Raw genomic sequence first — 22,841 nt, 5'->3', positions numbered from 1 at the left:
TAAGAAATAGCATCATGAAATCTTTGGAAATAGATCCACAATTGTGTGAAATGGACATACATGGAAATATAGTTACTGGAAACACTTGTATACTCTGCACACAGCATAGACTTAATGGTCTGACTTTAGTAATGTTTGAAAACCTTTCATGGTTAACAAACTAGTAAAATGGTACTGAATTCTTATAGAGCAATAGGCCCACGAATGAAACAATGGCCAACACTGATTGTAACACAACACTATATTTAACAAAGGTTTAAACTTCTGGTACGTAATTGCAGTACAATGAGGAGCTTGCCACTTTCACAAATTAGCTGCAGCCTTTCCCTGCACTAGAGAGTTTGGAAGGATCTGAAAATGAGATATTTTGTTTAAAATCCAAATGGAAACGCTGTATTTCTTTTTTTCCCAGAGTTCAGTAAAAGCTTCTTTAATTACTTTTTTCACATTCTAAGGGCCCAGTTCTGTAGTCCTTAATCAAGTAAAACTTCCAAAGTCTTGGGCATCTGCTTCCAACGCAAGTTTTACTCAAAAATGGACTGCTAAATTAGGTCCTATAGATAGAGGTACCATAATTAATATACTATTTTAATAAGGCTCAAAAATGCTAATTTCATTTTGTGTGTAGCACACGAAATTTCCAGGATCCTGAGATCAAAACCCAATTGATGTTGAATCCTGGATTGGGAAATAACTCTGGGATTTTGTTTCCCAGTTTAATCATGGAATTAGGTATTTACTAAGGACCAGAATGAAAACACTAATTTCAGTTTGCTTGTCATTATAATCAGAATTTGAACATAAGAAGTGAAAAGCTATTGTTGGTGTATATATCTCTTGTCATCCTTCCACTTCTGTAGTTCCGGTTAACTAGCTGCTATATTAAAATGCCACTATGTTTGGGGATAGACATTGCAGTAAAATATCAACACAACATTCTGACAATGTCAAAATTTCCCCTGTGTGTGACAAGAAGTAAGTTCTGCCTTTGACTCACTAACAGTTGTGATAGAGTTTCAGAAGGCAGAACCTATTTTACTGTATTTACGTGTGTAGATGAGCAGAGCAAGAATTTAAAGTGCATATTTACTGTTAACCCGGAAAAAAGAGTCCACCGAATTTGTTCAATTTTGATGTGGTTGAAAACCACTATCATGTGTATCATTCTGGTCTCCTGCAAATGCCACCTGAGAGGAACGTCAATGTTTCCTTATATGCAAAAGAAAAAGAGAGAGAGGAGGGAGAAAAAGAAAAAGAGGGAGGGAAGGAAGGCTGGAAGGGGGGAAAATCAAGATTTTTGCATCAATCAAAATAAGTTATTCTCAATCTGTTATAAACAGTAAATATAGAACCCTAAATCTCACTATTGTAAGCATGATTGTAAAGTACAGGATTGCAAAGCTATATATAAAACACACTTTTCATACAGCAATATTTACATTGGTTATGACCAACAGAATTAAAGAACAATTTCCTACATTTGTAGCTTTACCATAGGAAAAGACTGTGCTGCCCTTTCTTACACACTACTAATCCTTTCACTAATCACATTGGAGGGATTAACTGGTAGCTCCAAATTCTCAACTTGCATCTCTATACCAGGCTCCTTGTCATCAGCTTTCTTAATTACTGGTTCATTGGTGTGCCGGTAAATGTTAACATTAAGCTCCCTCCCAGACAAAGCAGTGGCAGCAACTCTCGGGATTTGTCTGATTGGAGGCTTTTTATCTGCCTTATAATTGCAGCGCAAATAGTTGGAGAAAGCCCTTCGGTAAACTTTGTTGAAAAGAGTGTACACCAGAGGATTAATTCCTGAACAAACATAGCCAATCCAAACAAACACATTCAGAAGCTTTTCCATGAGCTTTTGATTACAAGCCTTCCCACAAAGAACTGACAAAATATTAGTAATAAAAAATGGGCACCACATGATCAGAAACACAAAGAAAACAATGCCAAGGACCTTCGAGGCTTTCCGTTCATTGTTGATAGCTTGCATGGTGCCCCTAGGCCGTCTTTCTTTCTTCTTCCTTCGGCGTGGGTTCAAATCTTGGTTCGGGTTTGCAGAGCTCTCTTCATCGGTGTTCGTCTTGCAGCATTTCAAGAAATTTAGGTTTATTCCAGGCGGTTCCTCAGTGTGGCCGTGCAGTAACATCAGAGCTTGTCGGCGAAGGACGTGAATCGTCAGACAGTAGGTAATCACCATGATTGTCAGCGGTATGAAGAAAGCTACAAAGGACCCAATAAGAACGAAATTTGGGTCATTCAGCACGCAGGTGGTGTTGTTGACGAACACCTTGTCTTCATCCCTCAGTCCAATCACTGGGATAGGAACTGATACACCTACAGGAACAAAAAAAGAAGGTGGGACATTGTTACAGCATATGGAAGCACTGAACAGATCTGTATAGTGGGATACATTCAATTGCATATCACTGGAGAAAATTTAGATCTGATATTTGTTGAAAGCTATTCACAGCATAAAGTGATAGTCACATGAAAGAGTAACAGTATGATATCAGAAAATGACAGCTTTTTTTCAAGTTAGGAAGGCCTTCTCACCAATTTTCTGTAAAAGACTTAGAATTACCATTACTGAGATAATTATAAGTATGGTTGTACATAACAGTGAATTGTGTCTTTTTTGTTTTAGCTCCAATTCCTAGAAATGTCCCAGATCATAGAAGGCATTCACTAAATATTTGTTGAATGAATAAATTTGTGTCTGTATTCAATGACATCAATAAATTCAACTGTTCATTTTTAGCATTCCAAATGCAATAAAAATGATGTGCATACCACCTAGGAATAATAGCATGTCAGCATTGACAAGGCTGAGTTTGAGATGAGTTTTTAGCTAAGGACATCCTTTCCCAAGGAAAGTGGTCAAAAAGAGGAACTTCTGTGTGTGAGTCCTTTGGAGACAGAGCCTGGGAGCTCTGGAGTTTTTTGGAGATGAAGAAGATAGTGGGCCCCCCAACAGGAATTAGATCTGACCACAATGCAGACATAGTCTCCATGCAGAAACTGAAGGAATTGTCTTTTTAATAAGCATTTTCCTGAGACTCCAGGAGAGATATAGTCCTCTATTTACATGTGGAGTTTTGAACTCATTTGTTTTTTAAGAATACTGAGAGGTGTTCATCTAGGTAAGCACTTCCACTAATAAAGAAGCTCACAGGCAGAAAATATCAATAGGAAGATGGGAGCAGAATCTTGTGCCTGAGCATAAGTGATGTACCTAGAAAGTTTTGGAAATCATTATGGTAAATCATTATGGTAGATCTTGAAGAGGTCTATCATCAACAAGCAGGGATAACTTGCACAAGTGAAATTCAAATTGGTTAATTTATTTTTTCTTGTGTCCACAAGAACTTGAAGCCTGGGACAATTCAGGTTGCACTTCTAGGATTCTATCAGAGATCATTATGAGGATTCCTGGGCTGGTGGCTATTTGTACTATGAACTGTGAGAGAGGATAGAAGCACACTCTCAAAGGTCATTGCTGGCTTTAGGGAACACACAGGGAACCATGACAAATCTGAAAATCCCTGTAGATTGTCTTAACATGCTTTGTCAGGTATAGAATGTTTGATGATCAAGAGGGGAAAATATTTTTCTTTGCTAAGAGCTTGCTGATGACATTGATTGGTATTTAATTTCTGAGAAGACATGAGGAAGAGTATTTGAAAAGTTATCTTTAAGCCTTCTAATTCAGACCCTGAATTTCTTACATGACTAGGTTTTTTTTCTAGAAAAAGAGACCAAGTGATGGTATGAGAAGCATCAATAGATGTGACAAGATTTCTTGGGGTATTGGTACATACCTGCAATTCTGAACCTAGGCATGCCATTTAAGAAGGCAAGAATGGCTGTGAAAACTAGGAGACACTGCAAACAGAAAGTGTCCTCAGGTAATACAGTACAGGATCTGATGAAGCGAACTTTGAGCTCTAGATGGGAAGAGTGGCAAGTATCAGAAGGTAATAGTCACCAAATTTGATGAACCACACAGGTTACATTTCTTAAGAGTTATAAAATGATAGGTAAGAATGCTGCCATCTTGTATTGTTAGAATCTTTATTCCAAAAGCCATAAATATGAGGCGATATGTAGAAAGAGCATAGATCAAGCTTGCCTGAAAGAAGCCAGTACTGGCTTATCCTTCATGAAATGTTTTAGTGAGAATAAGGTTGTAGGAAGTTTTCTGGAGTTAAGGAAGCTAATATGAGATTAAGAAAAGAGGGAAGGGTTTCTTAAAAACAAATCATTTACAACAGAAAAAATTAGAGAACCTAATATTAAGAGAGTCTTAAAATACCAATCAAGCAATGTTAATATGTGGACCTTCTTGGAATTGTGATGCAAGCAAACACATTTTTAAAAATATTCATGACACAGGTGGAAATGTGTTATTTTGAACAATAACTGGCCTTTGATGATAGTAAATAATTATCATTCATTAGTTTTTAAAAATGATGTTGATATTGTGGCTATGTGGGGAAAAATTTATATTTTTAGATATGTATATACTGATGCGTTTATGGATAAAATATTATGATTCTGAGGTTTGTTTTGAAATAATATGGGAGGGAGAAGTGGACGGAAGTACAGATGATGCAAGACAGTCCATAAATTGATAAATCTTGGAGCTGGATAATGAGTACATGGTTCTTTATAATGTAATTCTCTCTAATTTTATAATCTTTTAAAGTCTTTCTACCAAAAGTTTAATATATTAAAAACAGAAGCAATTAAAATAAAATAGAGGTTCTTTCTGAAACATAGAAAGAAATGGCTGTTAGACCTCAGATGATAAAAGTCCGTAAGATTTACTACCATTGCTAACTTTGGAACTGATTACTTCTAGAGCAAATGTCTTGGGGTCCTAAGTGAAAACACTTACCATTTTGGTATAAATGTAGAGAAGAAGGCCATTTTCTGACAAAATGTTGGTAGAAAACTGTGTTATACTTTCTCAGGATCCTATAGCAAGACCAGAGGAGGGGTAAAGTGGAATGGCTCCCCTTCCAAACTGTTCCCCTCCACTGCCATCCAACAATGTGGGAACCAGACCCTGAGGCTAGGAACTTAATCTAGGGAGTTTGCATTCATTCTGAAAGAATTCTGACAAGGTTAGACATATCTACACTCAGGATACAAGTGGAGAGTCATTTCCCCAAGGAAATGCCGCACAACCTTTTAGGTATTCCTAGATATCTGAAATTTCTAGGGAAGACTTCACACACTGACCATAATATCAGTGGAAGTCAGCATTACTCAGAGCCCAGCTGTGAATTGGTATTAGCTTGTTTCTATTAAAAGATTTATTCACTTTCCTAAGGGAATCTTGGGCCTAAAAGTAGGCCTTGTCTAGAGACAAGAGAGGATAGCAGAGTGATTCCAGATAAGCTAATGATGTTATTGGGTGTATGAGGTCAATTTTATCCCTGGCATCTATTTGCATAATCTTTTGTACATTGAACAAAGAGTGATTCTAAAGCTGCCTTTTATTGAGTCTATCTTATGTGCCAGGCATTAAGCCATGTGTATTACTGACATTAAAGATATAAAATATATTATCTCAATTTCATTAAAACTCCTATAATAGAAATATTATTTAGTGAAGTAGCTTAACCATTTTACCAAATCTATATTGTCATTTGTTTTGTTTTTGTTTTTATAGAAACTGTGAATGCAGTCAACAAAACAAGAAACTCAGTTACTTTTGACAGTATCTGGAAATTATATAAATAATACTAATAGCAACTAAATCAGCATTAATAATAGAATCTATTATATAGATTATCTTATTCAATACTTAAAAAAAAAAGTATATGTCAGCAGTTCTCAAGGTGTGGTTCAAGGATCCAGAGGGGCCTCTGAGATTCTTTTAGAGAGTTTGCTAGATTTCCCTTTTCCAACTATTCAGCTTTAAAACTGCATATTCTTTATAAACTTCATACCTAATAGCATACTACAACAGGTTGAAAACAGATACATCTATGAGAATCCAACTATCTTTCCATAAAACTAAATATTGAAGAGATTTTAAAACTCTTGAACAGTGCCTGTCTTCTCTCAATTATTTTTGGAAAAATAGTTAATTTTTATTAAAAAAATGTTATGTTAACATTAAATGGATTCATTGCTATTATTTAAAATAATTCATAGATATTTTAAACATTTCTCAGTCTTAATTTCTAATATAATAAATATCAATAGATATAATCCACATAAACAAAAGCTCTTTGAGGTCTTCGTTTGTTTTGAAAAGTATAAATAGGCCCTTACACCAAAGAGTTTGAGAACTGCTATTCTATATTAGTGGATGAAGTTATTTAAACCCTGGAGAGCTAAATTCAGCCAATGTATAAAGTGTTTCTCAGTATTTTAAATTAGTCAATTAGTAGAAATTCAAGTGATATCAAGTAAACACAAACTATCAATAATAGCAACTAAATATTTTACATGCATTATCTCACTCATTGTCATAAAAATTATAAAAGGTATATACTATTTGGTGAAGTTAACTTCAGAAAACGAGCTTAGCAAGTATAAAGGAGCAGTCTTTGATATTTTTAAATCTTTGACTTGACCAAGGAGAAAAAGTGAAAATGAACTACCGTAGATAATATCAGTAATAAATAGCAACAATTGTAGTAATAATTACTTTTTACTGAGTTCTTTTTATTTGTCACACACTGAATTAAATGTTTTACAATTATTATATACTTTCATATATTATTTAATCCAGACAAGAAACATAAGAAGAAGGAATTATTAACTAGAATCACTTAATCTTTCTGAAATTAACTTTGAAAAATGTATATCATCTCTAGAATTTTAGAAAAAACAAAAATAAGTTATAATTGGTGTTCTGCTGAAAAATAACAGATACTACTTCAACCAATAAACACATATTTTGCATGCATTGTCTCATTTGTGTCTCAAAAAACCTGTAAAATTGATTATTATTCATTAAGGTTACTAAGGGAGAAAAAAATACTTTCAATAAACATATGGGGTCTTAGCATTTTAAGAACATTGAATTCAATAACAGTTATAGTTCAAGTTTTTATTGAAAATATGTGTTACTATGACTACTAGTTATCATTTATTGAGTGCTTACTGATTTTGGTACTTTAGCTACAGTACATATTTTACATGCATTATCTTATTCTAGCCTCATAAAAGACGTAAAATAACTTTGTGAGGTTATTTTACATCAGATAAGGCAAGTAAATTTAGAGAAAGTATAATGATGTTTGCATTATTTCTTAAAGCCTTGAATTCAAGCAACACAGATCAATTCTCTTCAAGCAATCAGATAATAATACCATATGCCCATGGTTCTTAGATGTCCATTTCTTTCAGATTTTAACATCTTCAATAGTGCTATGTATCTTACAATTGATACTATCTTACAATTAGTGTTGGCCAGACAACAGTTATTACATAGTCATCATTGTCTGTGCATGTGTGAGCCTGGTCTGAAAAACTCCTTTTGACATGTTTTGGTAAGATCAACATTACCAGCAGCAAAATTTACAAAATGAGTATCAGGAGCATGGTAATAGTCCACTGTGAACAAAATATTATGTCATAATACACACAAGCTGGTTTTAGAAAAGACAGAGGAACCAGAGATCAAATTGCCAACATCTGCTGGATCATCGAAAAAGCAAGAGAGTTCCAGAAAAGCATCTATTTCTGCTTTATTGACTATGCCAAAGCCTTTGACTGTGTGGATAACAAGAAACTGTGGAAAATTCTGAAAGAGATGGGAATACCAGACCACCTGACCTGCCTCTTGAGAAACCTGTATGCAGGTCAGGAAGCAACAGTTAGAACTGGACATGGAACAGACTGGTTCCAAATAGGAAAAAGGAGTAGGTCAAGGCTGTATATTGTCACCCTGTTTATTTAACCCATATGCAGAGTACATCATGAGAAACGCTGGGCTGGAAGAAGCACAAGCTGGAATCAAGATTGCCGGGAGAAACATCAATAACCTCAGATATGCAGATGACACCACCCTTATGGCAGAAAGTGAAGAAGAACTAAAGAGCCTCTTGATGAAAGTGAAAGAGGAGAGTGAAAAAATTGGCTTAAAGCCCAACATTTAGAAAGCTAAGATCATGGCATTTGGTCCCATCACTTCATGGCAGATAGATGGGGAAACAGTGAAAATAATGGCTGACTTTATTTTTCTGGGCTCCAAAATCACTGCAGATGGTGATTGCAGCCTTGAAATTAAGAGACGCTTACTCCTTGGAAGGAAAGTTATGACCAACTTAGATAGCATATTGAAAAGCAGAGACATAACTTTGTCAACAAAGTCCATCTAGTCAAGGCTATGGTTTTTCCAGTGGTCATGTATGGATGTGAAAGTTAGACTATAAAGAAGGTTGAGCGCCAAAAATTGATGCTTTTGAACTGTGGTGTTGGAGAAGACTCGTGAGAGTCCCTTGGACTGCAAGGAGATCCAACCAGTCCATCCTAAAGGAGATCAGTCCTGGGTGTTCATTGGGAGGACTGATGCTGAAGCTGAAACGCCAATACTTTGGCCACCTGATGTGAAGAGCTGACTCATTGGAAAAGACCCTGATGCTGGGAAAGATTGGGGGCAGGAGGAGAAGGGGATGATGGAGGATGAGATGGTTGGATGGCATCATCGACTCGATGGTTTGGGTGGACTCTGGGAGTTGGTGATGGACAGGGAGGCCTGGCAGGCTGTGGTTCATGGGGTTGCAAAGAGTTGGACATGACTGAACGACTGAATTGAACTGAACTGAACTGAACACACAAAGAGGGAATGTTCTGAAGAAGGTATCCTCAACAGCATCAAATGCCACAGAAGAATCTAGAATTTGAGATAATTACTCTGTCTTTGAAAATAAGGAGATTTCTGGTAATTATAGAGAGAACAGTTATAGTCGAATAGTGAAGACAGGAAACAGATTGCCAAGAGAAGAATAGTAAATGATAGTAAGATAAAAGAGAGAAAGTTTATAAAATACATTTCCTGGAACAGACTGGCCATCATCAAAATGAAAACATAGGTTACAGGGATTTGTTACTAAACTGCAGGGCTATCTCCTAGGTATCTATCTGCATGAGTTTTTCATGGAAATGAATTTTTTCAAGGAGGATCATACAATGTCAAGCTGGCAGGAGTGGTCCCTTGCCTCTTGGATTAATAAGTGAATCCCTTGAACATGGGAATTGATAACAGAATATGAAAAAACTATTTTCAAAGAAGAACACAGAAGACAAAATAAACACAAGCATTGCTGTCTCCGCTACCAGATAATAAAATGTGACTGAGAGTTGGAGCAATACTTCATATACTTTGGCAGATAGATGGTGTTGATGCAATGGTAATTTTAAGGAATTCAGAATCAGGTTGAGAGTCAACTTTGAATTCAAGGAGTTGTTAGCTTTGGGAAGAATAGGAACCTAGGCGTGCATGAATGAAGGGTATTGAGTAAGGAAAAGACCGTAAATGACTTCAAGGGAAGTTGAACTAAAAGAAGATTATAAAAGAAAACAGTTCATGAGGTGACAAGAAGAATACCCAGGATTTATAAGTTAAACTTGGGCAAGAGTTTATGGAGAACTGTATGTTAAAAAGAAGTAGCAATCAGCAAGTGGAGTCATCTGCGTCTGTGACAGTGGACCAAGGTTTAATAGTAGTCCCAACTTCTCCCAATAAGGTGACTTTTAAGCAATCTGAAATTTCCTGATCAGCACTAGTGAGGTACCTGCATAATAAAACTCCTCCCATTACCTTCCCCTACAAAAGAAGATGACTTAACCTGAAAGAATTATTTTCTTTTGCTAATAACTTCCTCGACCCACTCTTCTGCCTATAAAAACCTTCCATTTTGTCCAGTTCCTTGGAGTGCCTGACTGTTCACTAGATGGGATGCTACCCAATTCATGAATTGCTGAATAAAGCCAATTAGATCTTCAAATTTACTCAGTTGAATGTTGAGTTGACTGAGTTGAATGTTGACTTCCTAGGGAAGTCCAACTATAATATGGCTGAAGGCATATTGTTGTTCAGTCATGTCCAACTCTTGGCAACTCAATGGACTATAGCACACCAGGCTCACCTGTCCTTCACCATTTCCCAGAGCTTGCTCAAACTCATGTCACTAAGTCGATGATGCCATCCAACCATCTCATCCTCTGTTGCCCCCTTCTCCTTCTGCCCTCAATCTTTCCCAGCATCAGGGTCTTTTCCAATGAGTTGGCTCTTCACATCAGGTGGCCAAATTATTGGAGCTTCAGCTTCAACATCAGTCCTTCCAATGAATAGTCAGGGTTGATTTCCTTTAGGATTGGCTGGTTTGATCTCCTTGCTGTCCAGGGGACTCTCAACAGTCTTCTCTAGTACCACAATTCAAAAGCATCAGTTCTTTGGCACTCAGGCTTCCTTATGGTCCAACTCTCACATCCGTACATGACTACCAGAAAAACCAATACATGACTATTGGGGAAAAAATTCGTGAATCATTGAATTTTTCAAATTTACTCAATTGAATTTTGTTTTTAACAGTGGGGGAAGTCCTAGCGAGGTCCAACCATAATACAGCTGAAGGCATGAAGAAGTAAAATTTGAAGTAACATCCAAATATGGAAACATTACTACAGAATATGCTACTCCAAAATATGCCTCTTTGGCATAAAGATTATTTGAGTTGATTATTTTGAAACATGGCAGAGACAGGAAAAGCTCTGAAAACTACCGAAGAGAAATTTGCATTTACAAAGGAAATCTCCAATTGTAAATATCAACCTCTCTGTACTGGGAAGAGAGAGTGAAAGTGAAAGTGAAAGTCTCTCAGTCGTGTCCGACTCTTTGTGATTCCATGGACTATACAGTTTTCTGTAGGCCAGAATACTTGAGTGGGTAGCCTTTCCTTTCTCCAGGGTATCTTCCCAACCCAGGGATCGAACCTAGATCTCCCACATTGCAGGCAGATTCTTTACCAGCTGATCCACAAGGGAAGCCCAGGAATATTGGAGTGGGTAGTCTATCCCTTCTCCAGTGGATCTTCCCAACCCAGGAATCGAACTGGGGTCTCCTGCACTGTAGGCAGAGTTCTTTACTGGGAAGAGAAAGATGACTAAATCCCAGGAGAATCGTATTAATGGAGAGGGAGCCCACTTAAATCTTCATGGCAGACCTAACCCTTGTTTATCTAGCTTTTCCTGGTAATCTGCCATAACTGGCCTTTCCCCACCTCACATCTTCACTTGCCTTTAGCTGAAGATGGTATTTAAGTGGTGCCTTGCACCATCTGGGGGAGTTATTTAGTTTTTTAGGATTTCTCTCATGTATATGCATGCACATGTATAAATAACATACACGTTAATAAACTTGCTTGTTTTCTCTTGTTAAACTGTGTTTTATTATAAGAGTCTAAGCCAAGAACTCAGAAGGTTAGAGGGAAAATTATTTTTCCTCTCCTACATTACTCACAAGCAAATGTAGACTGAGGAAATGAAGATTATATTTAAGATACAATAATATGCTTACATATTGAAGGTGAAAGCCAATAGAGTGGAAGAGCTTAAAGATACAGAAAAGAAAGGTGAAGATGATAGGTAAGGACCTCTGAGGAGACAAAGTCAGAAATAGTTGGAAAAATTACACTAGGAATAAAGAATGGTTATTCTTTTCTGTTAGAAGAAATAATATAACTGGTGGTGGTGGTTAGTCACTCAATCATGTCCGACTGTTTGTGACCCCATGGACTATAGCTGATAGGATTCTCCAGCCAAGAATACTGGAGTGGGTTGCCATTCCCTTCTGCAGGGGATCTTCTCTACCCTGGGATTGAACCCACGTCTCCAGCATTACAGGCAGATTCTTTACCACCTGAGACACCGGGGAAGCCCTAATAGCATGACTGGGTGGCAGAAATTATTAGGCCCTATACAGGAATGTAGAAGAGAAATGAGAAGTAAGTGTTAGGTGGCAAAAGAACAGAGTTGTTCAGACGATGCACAAACTGGAGAACACTTATACCAAATAAGTTCTCGTATCGTTGCAAAAGTTCTAGGGCCCCCAACAGATTTCCCAACTTGGGGATCCAGCAAAAAGACTGAGAATCCCCAGGGAATTTAACTTTGAAGGCCAGAGGGATTTAATTACAGAACTTATATAAGACTAGGGAAACAGACTCTTGGGGGACACACACACAAAACTACCCTGTGTGTACCAGGATCCAGGAGAAAGGAACAGTGACATCACAAGAGACACCACTCTTCGCATGAGGTGGCCAAAGTATTGGAGTTTCAGCTTCAGCATCAATCCTTCCAATGAACACCCAGGACTTAGCTCCTTTAGGATGGACTGGTTGGCTCTCCTTGCAGTCCAAGGGACTCTCAAGAGTCTTCTCCAACACCACAGTTCAAAAGCATCAATTCTTTGGCACTCAGCTTTCTTCACAGTCCACCTCTCACATCCATACATGACCACTGGAAAAACCATAGCTTTGACAAGACGGACCTTTGTTGGCAAAGTAATGTCTCTGCTTTTTAATATGCTGTCTAGGTTGGTCATAACTTTCCTTCCTAGGAGTAAGCGTCTTTTAATTTCATGGCTGCAATCACCATCTGCAGTGATTTTGGAGCCCAGAAAAATAAAGTCAGCCACTGCTTCCACTGTTTCCCCATTTATTTCCCATGAGGTGATGGGACCAAATGCCATGATCTTAGTTTTCTGAATGTTGAGCTTTAAGCCAACTTTTTCACTCTCATCTTTCACTTTCATCAAGAGGCTCTTTAGTTCTTCTTCAATTTCTGCCATAAGGGTGGTGTCATCTGCATATCTGAGGTTATTGATGTTTCTCCCGGCAATCTTGATTCCAGCTTGTGCTTCTTCCAGCCCAGCGTTTCTCATGATGTACTCTGCATATGGGTTAAATAAACAGGGTGACAATATACAGCCTTGACCTACTCCTTTTCATATTTGGAACCAGTCTGTTGTTCCATGTCCAGTTCTAGCTGTTGCTTCCTGACCTGCATATAGGTTTCTCAAGACGTGGGTCAGGTGGTCTTGTATTCCCATCTCTTTCAGAATTTTCCACAGTTTCTTGTGATCCACACAGTCAAAGGCTTTGGCATAGTCAATAAAGCAGAAATAGATGCTTTTCTGGAACTCTCTTGCTTTTTTCATGATCCAGCAGATGTTGGCAATTTGATCTCTTGTTCCTCTGCCTTTTCTGAAACCAGCTTGAACATCTGGAAGTTCATGGTTCACGTATTGCTGACTCTTGGCTTGGAGAATTTTTAGCATTACTTTACTAGCATGTGAGATGAGTGCAATTGTGTGGTAGTTTGAGCATTCTTTGGCATTGCCTGCCTTTGGGATTGGAATGAGAACTGACCTTTTCCAGTCCTGTGGCCACTGCTGAGTTTTCCAAATTTGCTGGCATATTGCATGCAGCACTTTCACAGCATCATCTTTCAGGATTTGAAATAGCTCAACTGGAATTCCATCATCTCCATTAGCTTTGTTCGTAGTGATGCTTTCTAAGGCCCACCTGACTTCATATTCCAGGATGTCTGGCTCTAAGTGAGTGATCACACCATCGTGATTATCTGGGTTGTGAAGATCTTTTTTGTACAGTCCTTCTGTGTATTCTTGCCACCTCTTTTTAATATCTTCTGCTTCTGTTAGGTCCATACCATTTCTGTCCTTTATCGAACCCATCTTTGCATGAAATGTTCCCTTGGTGTCTCTAATTTTCTTGAAGAGATCTCTAGTCTTTCCCATTCTGTTTTTTTCCTCTATTTCATTGTATTGATTGCTGAGGATGGCTTTCTTATCTCTGCTATTCTTTGGCATTCTGCATTCAAATGGAAATATCTTTCCTTTTCTCCTTTGCTTTTTCCTTCTCTTCTTTTCACAGCTATTTGTAAGGCCTCCTCAGACAACCATTTTTCCTTTTTGCATTTATTTTCCATGGGGATGGTCTTGATTCCCTGTCTCTTGCACAATGTCACAAACCTCCGTCCATAGTTCATCAGGCACTCTGTCTATCAGATCTAGTCCCTTAAATATATTTCTCACTTCCACTGTATAGTCATAAGGGATTTGATTTAGGTCATACCTGAAAATACCAGAGAAGAGCTAGCCGGCTGCGGATCGGCCCATCCCCCACTGGAGGCAGGGGGGAGGCGGGCACCAGCCAGAGCCAGAAAAGGGCAAACTCATCCCCAGAGAGGGCATCCCCTACCAAACTGCAAACAGGCTTTGAGTTTCTAACCAAAGACTTCCTGATATTCTGGATGGTTGATATCCGCTGGGAGGGTCGTAGCCAGAGATCAGTTCCCTGGAAGAGACACAAGTCACACCGGACCAGGCGCGCCTGGAAATTGAGGTTGGGACCGGGGAGGGGAGAAGTCGCGCTGCACCTGAAGAGAGTGCACTTGTCAAGCACCTGGTTGCCTGAGCTGCTAGGACAGGGGAATGACACAAAACGCAGGCCCAACCGAGTCTGCGCCTTTGTGAAGTACCCAAGAACCTGAACCTGAGCAGCTTAGACCTGGGAAGTGCACGCAACTCAGGGCCCGCTCCCTGTAGAGCAACCTGAAGCCTGAGCAGTGTAGACAGGGAAAGCACACACGCCGTGAGCGAGGGCAAACCCTGTGTGGCCGAAACATTGTGAGCACTCCCCACACACGCCAGTGACATTTGTCTGCAGTGCCCCTCCCTCCCCACAGCACAACTGAACAAGCGAACCTAAACAAGAGACCACCTCCGCCCACTTGTGTCAGGGCGGAAATTAGACACTGAAGAGACCTGCAAACAGAAGCTAAATAAACAAAGGGAACCACTTTAGAAGTGACAGGTGCAACAGATTAAAATCCCTGTAGTTAACACTGACTACACTGGAAGGGAGCTATAGATATTGAGAAGTGTAAGCTGGAACGAGGAACTATCTGAAACGGAACTGAACTCACATTGCTCGCAACAGCTCCAGAGAAAGTCCTAGATATATTGTCACTATTATTTTTTTTTTAATTTTAATTAAAATTTTTTTCTCTTCTTTTTTTAAGGTCCTCTATTACTCCTTTAATTTTCATTTTTATAACCCACTATTACCTTGCAAAAAAAAAAAAAGGACCCTATATTTAAAGTGAACTTCATATATATTTCTTATACTTTTTGTGTTTTTTTTAATATAGTATTTTTAAGAGTCTATCCTCTACTCTAGATTTTTAATATTTGTTTTTTAGTATTTTACATCAATTTTGTACATTTAAGAATCCAATTGTCAGTACCCATTTTTACTCAGGAGTGTGATTACTGGCTTGATTACTCTCTCCCCCTTTTGTCTCTCCTTTTTCTCCCCCAGGTCACCTCTATTTCCTCCCTCTCCCTTCTCTTCTCTTCCCAATTCTGTGAATCTCTGTGGGTGTTCTGGGCTGCAGAGAACACTTAGGGAACAGAGTACTGCCTAGATCTGTCTCTCTCCTCTTGATTCCCCATTTTTTCTCCTCTTGTTCACCTCTATCTCCTTCCTCCCTCTCCTCTCCTTCATTTAACTCTGTGAACCTCTCTGGGTGTCCCCACAGTGGAGAATCTTTTCACCATTAACCTAGAAGTTTTTTTTTTTATCAGTGCTGTATGGATGGAGAAGTCTTGAGGCTACTGGAAGAATATGATTGAAAACCAGAGGCAGGGGGCTTAAGCACCAAACCTGAGAACACCAGAGAACTCCTGACTCCAGGGAACATTAATTAATAAGAGATCATCCAAAAGACTCCATACCTACACTGAAACCAACAACCATCCAAGAGCCAACAAGTTCAGAGCAAGACATGCCACGCAAAATCTCCAGCAATGCAAGATCATAGACCTGAGCATCAATATACAGGCTGCCCAAAGTCACACAAAACCCAATGACATCTCAAAACTCACTACTGGACACTCCATTGCACTCCAGAGGGAAGAAATCCAGTTCCATCCACTAGAACACCGACGCAAGCTTCCCTAACCAGGAAAACTTGACAAGCCAATCATCCAACCCTACCCACCGGGAGGAACCTCCACAATAAAGACGAGCCACAAACTACCAGAATACAGAAAGGCCACCCGAAACACAGTACTCTAAACAAGATAAAAAGGCAGAGAAATACTCAACAGGTAAAGGAACATGAAAAATTCCCTCCAAAGCAAACCAAAGAGGAGGAGATAGGGAATCTACTTGAAAAAGAATTTAGAATAATGATAATAAAAATGATCCAAAATCTTGAAAGCAAAATGGATTTACAGATAAATACCTGGAGACAAGGATTGAGAAGATGCAAGAAATGTTTAACAAGGACCTAGAAGAAATAAAAAAGAGTCAATTAATAATGAATAATGCAACAATAGAGATCAAAAACACTCTGGAGAGAACCAACAGTAGAATAACGGAGGCAGAAGATAGGATAAGTGAGGTAGAAGATAGAATGGTGGAAATAAATGAAGCACAGAGGAAAAAAAATCAAAAGAAATGAGACAACCTCAGGGACCTCTGGGACAATGTGAAACGCCCCAACATTCAAATCATGTGAGTCCCAGAAGAAGAAGACAAAAAGAAAGGCCATGAGAAAATACTCGAGCAGATAATAGTTGAAAACCTCCCTAAAATGGGGAAGGAAATAGTCACCAAGTCCAAGAAACCCTGAGAGTCCCAAACAGGATAAACCCAAGGCAAAACACCCCAAGACACATGTTAATCAAATTAGCAAAGATCAAACACAAAATACAAATATTAATAGCAGCAAAGGACAAACAACAATAACACACAGGGAGATTCCCATAAGGATAACAGCTGATCTTTCAATAGAAACTCTTCAGGCCAGAAGGGAATGACAGGACATACTTAAAGTCATGAAAGAGAATAAGCTACAACCTAGATTACTGTATCCAGCAAGGATCTCATTCAGATATGAAGGAGAATTCAAAAGCTTTACAGACAAGAAAAAGCTGAGAGAATTCAGCACCACCAAACCAGCTCTCCAACAAATGCTAAAGGATCTTCTCTTTACAGGAAACACAGAAAGGGTGTATAAATTCAAACCCAAAACAACAAAGTAAATGGCAACAGGACCATACTTATCAATAATTACCTTAAATGCAAATGGGTCGAATTCCCCAACCAAAAGACTGGCTGAATGGATAAAAAAAACAAGACCCCTATAAATGCTGTCTATAAAAGACCCACCTCAAAACAAGGGACACATACAGACTGAAAGTGAAGGGCTAGAAAAAAATATTTCATGCAAACAGAGACCAAAAGAAAGCAGGAGTCGCAATACTCATATCAGATAAAATAGACTTTAAAATAAAGGCTGTGAAAAGGGGCAAAGAAGCACACTACATAATGATCAAAGGATCAATCCAAGAAGAAGATATAACAGTTATATATGCACCCAACATAGGAGCACCACAATATGTAAGGCAAATGCTAACAAGTATGAAAGGGGAAATTAACACTAACACAGTAATAGTTGGAGACTTTAATACCCCCATTCAGACCTATGGATAGATCAACTAAACAGAAAATTAACAATGAAACACAAATTTTAAATGACACAATGGACCAGCTAGACCTAATTGATATCCATGGGACATTTCACTCCAAAACAATCAATTTCACCTTTTTCTCAAGTTCACATGGAGCCTTCTCCAGAATAGATCACATCCTGGGCCATAAGTCTAGCCTTGGTAAATTCAAAAAAATTTCAATCATTCCAGTTATCTTTTCTGATAATGCAAGTAAGATTAGATCTCAATTACAGGAAAAAAAAAAAAACTAATAAAAATTCCAACATCTGGAGGCTAAATAACACGCTTCTAAATAACCAACAAATCATAGAAGAAATTAAAAAAAAATCGAAATATGCATAGAAACGAATGAAAATGAAAACACAACAACCAAAATCCTATGGGACACTGTAAAAGCAGTGCTAAGGGGAAGGTTCATATCAATACAGGCTTACCTCAAGAAACAAGAAAAAAGTCAAATAAATAACCTAACTCTACACCTAAAGCAACTTGAGAAGGAAGAAATAAAGAACCCCAGGTTTAGTAGAAGGAAAGAAATCTTAAAAATTAGGGCAGAAATAAATGCAAAAGAAACAAAAAAGACCATAGCAAAAATCAATAAAACCAAAAGCTGGTTCTTTGAGAAGGTAAACAAAATTAACAAACCCTTAGCCAGACTCATCAAGAAACAAAGGGAGAAGTATCAAATCAACAAAATTAGAATTGAAAATGGAGAGATAACAACAGACAACACAGAAATACAAAGGATCATAAGAGACTGCTACCAGCAGCTATATGCCAATAAAATGGACAACTTGGAAGAAATGGATAAATTCTTAGAAAAGTAAAACTTTCCAAAACTGAACCAGGAAGAAATAGAAGATCTTAACAGACCCATCACAAGCATGGAAATTGAAACTGTAATCAAAAATCTTCCAGCAAACAAATGCCTAGGACCAGATGACTTCACAGCTGAATGCTACCAAAAATTTAGAGAAGAGCTAACACCTATCTTACTCAAACTCTTCCAGAAAATTGCAGAAGAAAGTAAACTGCCAAACTCATTCTATGAGGCCACCATCACCCTAATACCAAAACCTGACAAAGATGCCACAAAAAAGAAAACTACAGGCCAATATCACTGATGAACATGGTTGCAAAAATCCTTAACAAAATTCTAGCAAACAGAATCCAACAACATATTAAAAAGATCATACATCATGACCAAGTGGGCTTTATTCCAGGAACACAAGGATTCTTTAATATCCACAAATCAATCAATGTAATATACCACACTAACAAATTGAAAGGTAACACCATATGATTATCTCAATAGATGCAGAAAAAGCCTTTGACAAAATTCAACATCCATTTATGAAAAAAACTCACCAGAAAGCAGGCATAGAAGGAATATACCTAAATATAATAAAAGCTATATATGACAAACCCACAGAAAAACTACCCTCAATGGTGAAAAATTGAAAGCATTTCCCCTAAAGTCAGGAACAGTGCAAGGGTGCCCACTCTCACCACTACTATTCAAAATAATTTTGGAAGTTTTGGCCACAGCAGTCAGAGCAGCAAAAGAAAAAAAAAGAAAAAAATAAAGGGAATCCAGATTGAAAAAGAAGTGAAACTCTCACTGTTTGCAGATGACATGATCCTCTACATAGAAAACCCTAAAGACTCCACCAGAAAATTACTAGAGCTAACCAATGAATATAGTAAAGTTTCAGGATATAAAATTAACACACAGAAATCCCTTGCATTCCTATACACTAACAATGAGAAAACAGAAAGAGAATTTAAGGAAACAATACCATTTACCATTGCAATGAAAAGAATAAAATACTTAGGAATATATCTATCTAAAGAAACAAAAGACCTATATATAGAAAACTATAAAACACTGGTGAAAGAAATCAAAGAGGGCACAAATAGATGGAGAAATATACCGTGTACATTGATTGGAAAAATCAATATAGTGAAAATGAGTATACTACCCAAAGCAATCTAAAGATTCAATGCAATCCCTATCAAGCTACCAATGGTATTTTTTCACAGAACTTCAACAAATAATTTCACAATTTATATGGAAATACAAAAAACTTTGAATAGCCAAAGCAATCTTGAGAAAGAAGAATGGAACTGGAGGAATCGACCTGCCTGACTTGAGTCTCTACTACAAAGCCACAGTCATCAAGACAGTATGGTACTGGCACAAAGACAGAAATATAGATCAATGGAACAAAATAGAAAGCCCAGAGATTAATCCACGTACCTATGAACACCTTATATTCGACAAAGGAGGCAAGAATATACAATGCAGAAAAGATAATCTCTTTAATAAGTGGTGCTGGGAAAACTGGTCAATGACTTGTAAAAGAATGAAACTAGAACACTTTCTAACGCCATACACAAAAATAAACTCAAAATGGATTAAAGATCTAAATGTAAGATCAGAAACTATAAAACTCCTAGAGGAGAACTTAGGCAAAACACTGTCTGACATAAATCACAGCAAGATCCTCTATGATCCACCTTCCAGAATATTGGAAATAAAAGCAAAAATTAAACAAATGGGACCTAATTAAGCTTAAAAGCTTTTGCACAATGAAGGAAACAATAAGCAAGGTGAAAAGACAACCTTCAGAATGGGAGAAAATAATAGCAAATGAAGAAACAAAGGATTAATCTCAAAAATATACAAGCAACTCCTGCAGCTCAATTCCAGAAAAATAAATGACCCAATAAAAAAAAATGGGCCTAAGAACTAAACACATTTCTCCAAAGTAGACATACAGATGGCTAACAAACACATGAAAAGATGCTCAACATCACTCATTATTAGAGAAATGCAAATCAAAACCACAGTGAGGTACCATTTAAAACCAGTCAGAATGGCTGCTATCCAAAAGTTTACAAGCAATAAATGCTGGAGAGGGTGTGGAGAAAAGGGAACCCTCTTACACTGTGGGTGGGAATGCAAACGAGTACAGCCACTATGGAGAACAGTGTGGAGATTTCTTAAAAAACTGGAAATAGAACTGCCATATGACCCAGCAATCCCATTCCAGGGCATACTTACTGAGGAAATCAGAACTTAAAGAGACATGTGTACTCCAATGTTCATCACAGCACTGTTTATAGTAGCCAGGACATGGAAGCAACCTAGATGCCCATCAGCAGACGAATGGATAAGAAAGCTGTGGTACATATACACAATGAAACATTACTCAGCCATTAAAAAGAATACATTTGAATCAGTTCTAATGAGGTGGATGAAAATGGAGCCCATTATACAGAGTGAAGAAAGCCAGAAAGATAAACACCAATACTGTATACTAACACATATATATGGAATTTAGAAAGATGGCAACGATAACCCTATATGCAAGAAAGAAAAAGAGTCAGAGATGTATAGAACAGTCTTTGGACTCTGTGTGACAAGGTGACGGTGGGATGATCTGAGAGAATAGCATTGAAACATGTATATTATCTATTGCGTAACAGATCACCAGTCCAGGTTTGATGCATGAGACAAGTGCTCAGGTCTCGTGCACTAGGATTACCCCGAGGGATGGGATGGGGAGGGAGGTGTGAGGGAGGTTCAGAACGGGGAACACATGTAAATCCATGGCTGATTCATATCAATGTATGGCAAAAACCACTACAATATTTTAAAGTAATTAGCCTCCAACTAATATAAATAAATGAAATAAATAAATAATTAAAAATGGCAATTAGTTCATTTGTTGTTGTTTAGACACTAACTCATATCCAAGTCTTTTGAGACCCCATGGGCTATAGCCTGCCAGGCTCCTCTGTCCATGGGATTTCCCAGGCAAGAATACTAGACTGGGTTGCCATTTCCTTCTCTAGGGGATCTTTTCAATCTAGGGATCAAGCCTGTGGTTCCTGCATTGGCAGGCAAATTCTTTACCACTGAGCTACCAGGGAAGCCCAATTAGTACATATCTATCAATAATTAAATGTAAATGAATTAAATGTCTCAATCAAAAGATAAAGGGTGGCTGAACAGATACAGAGAAAAGACTTATTTCTATGTTGCTAACAAGAGACTCACTCTAGGTCTAAAAACACACAGAGATTGTAACTGAGGGGATAGACAAAGTTATTCTATGCAAAGAGAAATGAAAAGAAAGCTTGCATACAAATATTTATGTTAGATAGTTAGAATAGGAAAAAAGAGTCCAAAATGGCAGTGGCTAAAAGACACACAAAGAAAGGGGAAAAGCCCACAGAAAGGGAACAAAGGAAAAATCCACGGACAAGAGTGAGAACCTCAGGTGAAACAAACAGGCCCCCTTCCTGGCTAGCCCTAATTTGCATATGGTAGGTTCAGGGGGAGGAAGCAAAATGTATAAAAAGGGGGAGTTAAGTCAGGTTTGGGTCTCTTCTTTGGGGTCAGCCCACCCTCACACCTCAAGTGTGTGCTATCCTTTGTTTACCAAATAAAACTCTGAGCTAACTGAACTGTAACAATGGTCTGCCATTTCAAATCTTTGTTGCAGCAAGACAGAGGCGAGAAAATTACACACTCTCCTGACACTTATACCAAGAAAATAGACTTTAAAATAAAGACTGTTTCAAAAGACAAAGAAGGATATTACATAAGGATCAAGAGATCAATCCAAAAGAAGATGTAATAGTTGTAAATATATATGCACCCAACATAGGAGCACCTAGACACATAAAGCAAACATTAACAAACATAAAGAGAGAAACTGACAGGAAAAAAATAACAATTGGTGATTTTAACACTCCACTTACATCAATGGATAGATCATCCAGACCAAAAATCAGTAAAAAAAAAAAAAAACAAAAAAAAACCTGACCTTAAATGATACATTGTACTGGATAGACCCAATAAATATATATAGAACATTACCTCCAAAGCACCAAAACACACATTCTTTTCAAGTGCACATGGAACATTCTCCAGGGTAGATCCCATGATAGGCTACAAAGCAAACTTCAGTAAACTGAAGAAGCTTTAAATCACAGCAACATCACATCACAACACTATGAGATTAGAAAACTGTAAGATAAAAACTAAAAAAGAAAATCAGAAACACATGGAGGCTAAACAATTTGCTGCTAAAAAAAAAATGGGTCTGTGAAGAAATCAAAGAGATAAAAAAATATCTAGAGGCAAATGAAAATAAAAATGCAATGATCCAAAATCTATGTGATGAAACAAAAGCAGTTCAAGAAGGAAAATCTGTAATAATACAAGCCTGCCTCAGGAAATCAGAAA

The 22,841-nt window shown here is 37.8% G+C and overlaps 1 protein-coding gene across 1 annotated transcript in view; it reads right to left on the bottom strand.

Moving 5' to 3' along the window:
- Positions 1-1,189: 1,189 nt before the first annotated feature.
- The window catches only part of HTR2C (5-hydroxytryptamine receptor 2C), a 167,265-nt gene continuing 145,613 nt past the window's right edge, over positions 1,190-22,841 (bottom strand). Inside the window, exon 5 of the mRNA XM_061136637.1 lies at positions 1,190-2,343. Coding sequence (XP_060992620.1) covers positions 1,520-2,343 — 824 coding nt within the window. The 3' untranslated portion in view covers positions 1,190-1,519. The remainder of the gene's footprint in view (positions 2,344-22,841) is intronic.

The sequence above is a fragment of the Dama dama genome, chromosome X (assembly GCF_033118175.1).
Source record: "Dama dama isolate Ldn47 chromosome X, ASM3311817v1, whole genome shotgun sequence".
Taxonomy (NCBI): domain Eukaryota; kingdom Metazoa; phylum Chordata; class Mammalia; order Artiodactyla; family Cervidae; genus Dama; species Dama dama.
The sequence above is the reverse complement of the archived record's forward strand: the minus strand, read 5'-3'. Positions and strand labels throughout refer to the sequence as shown.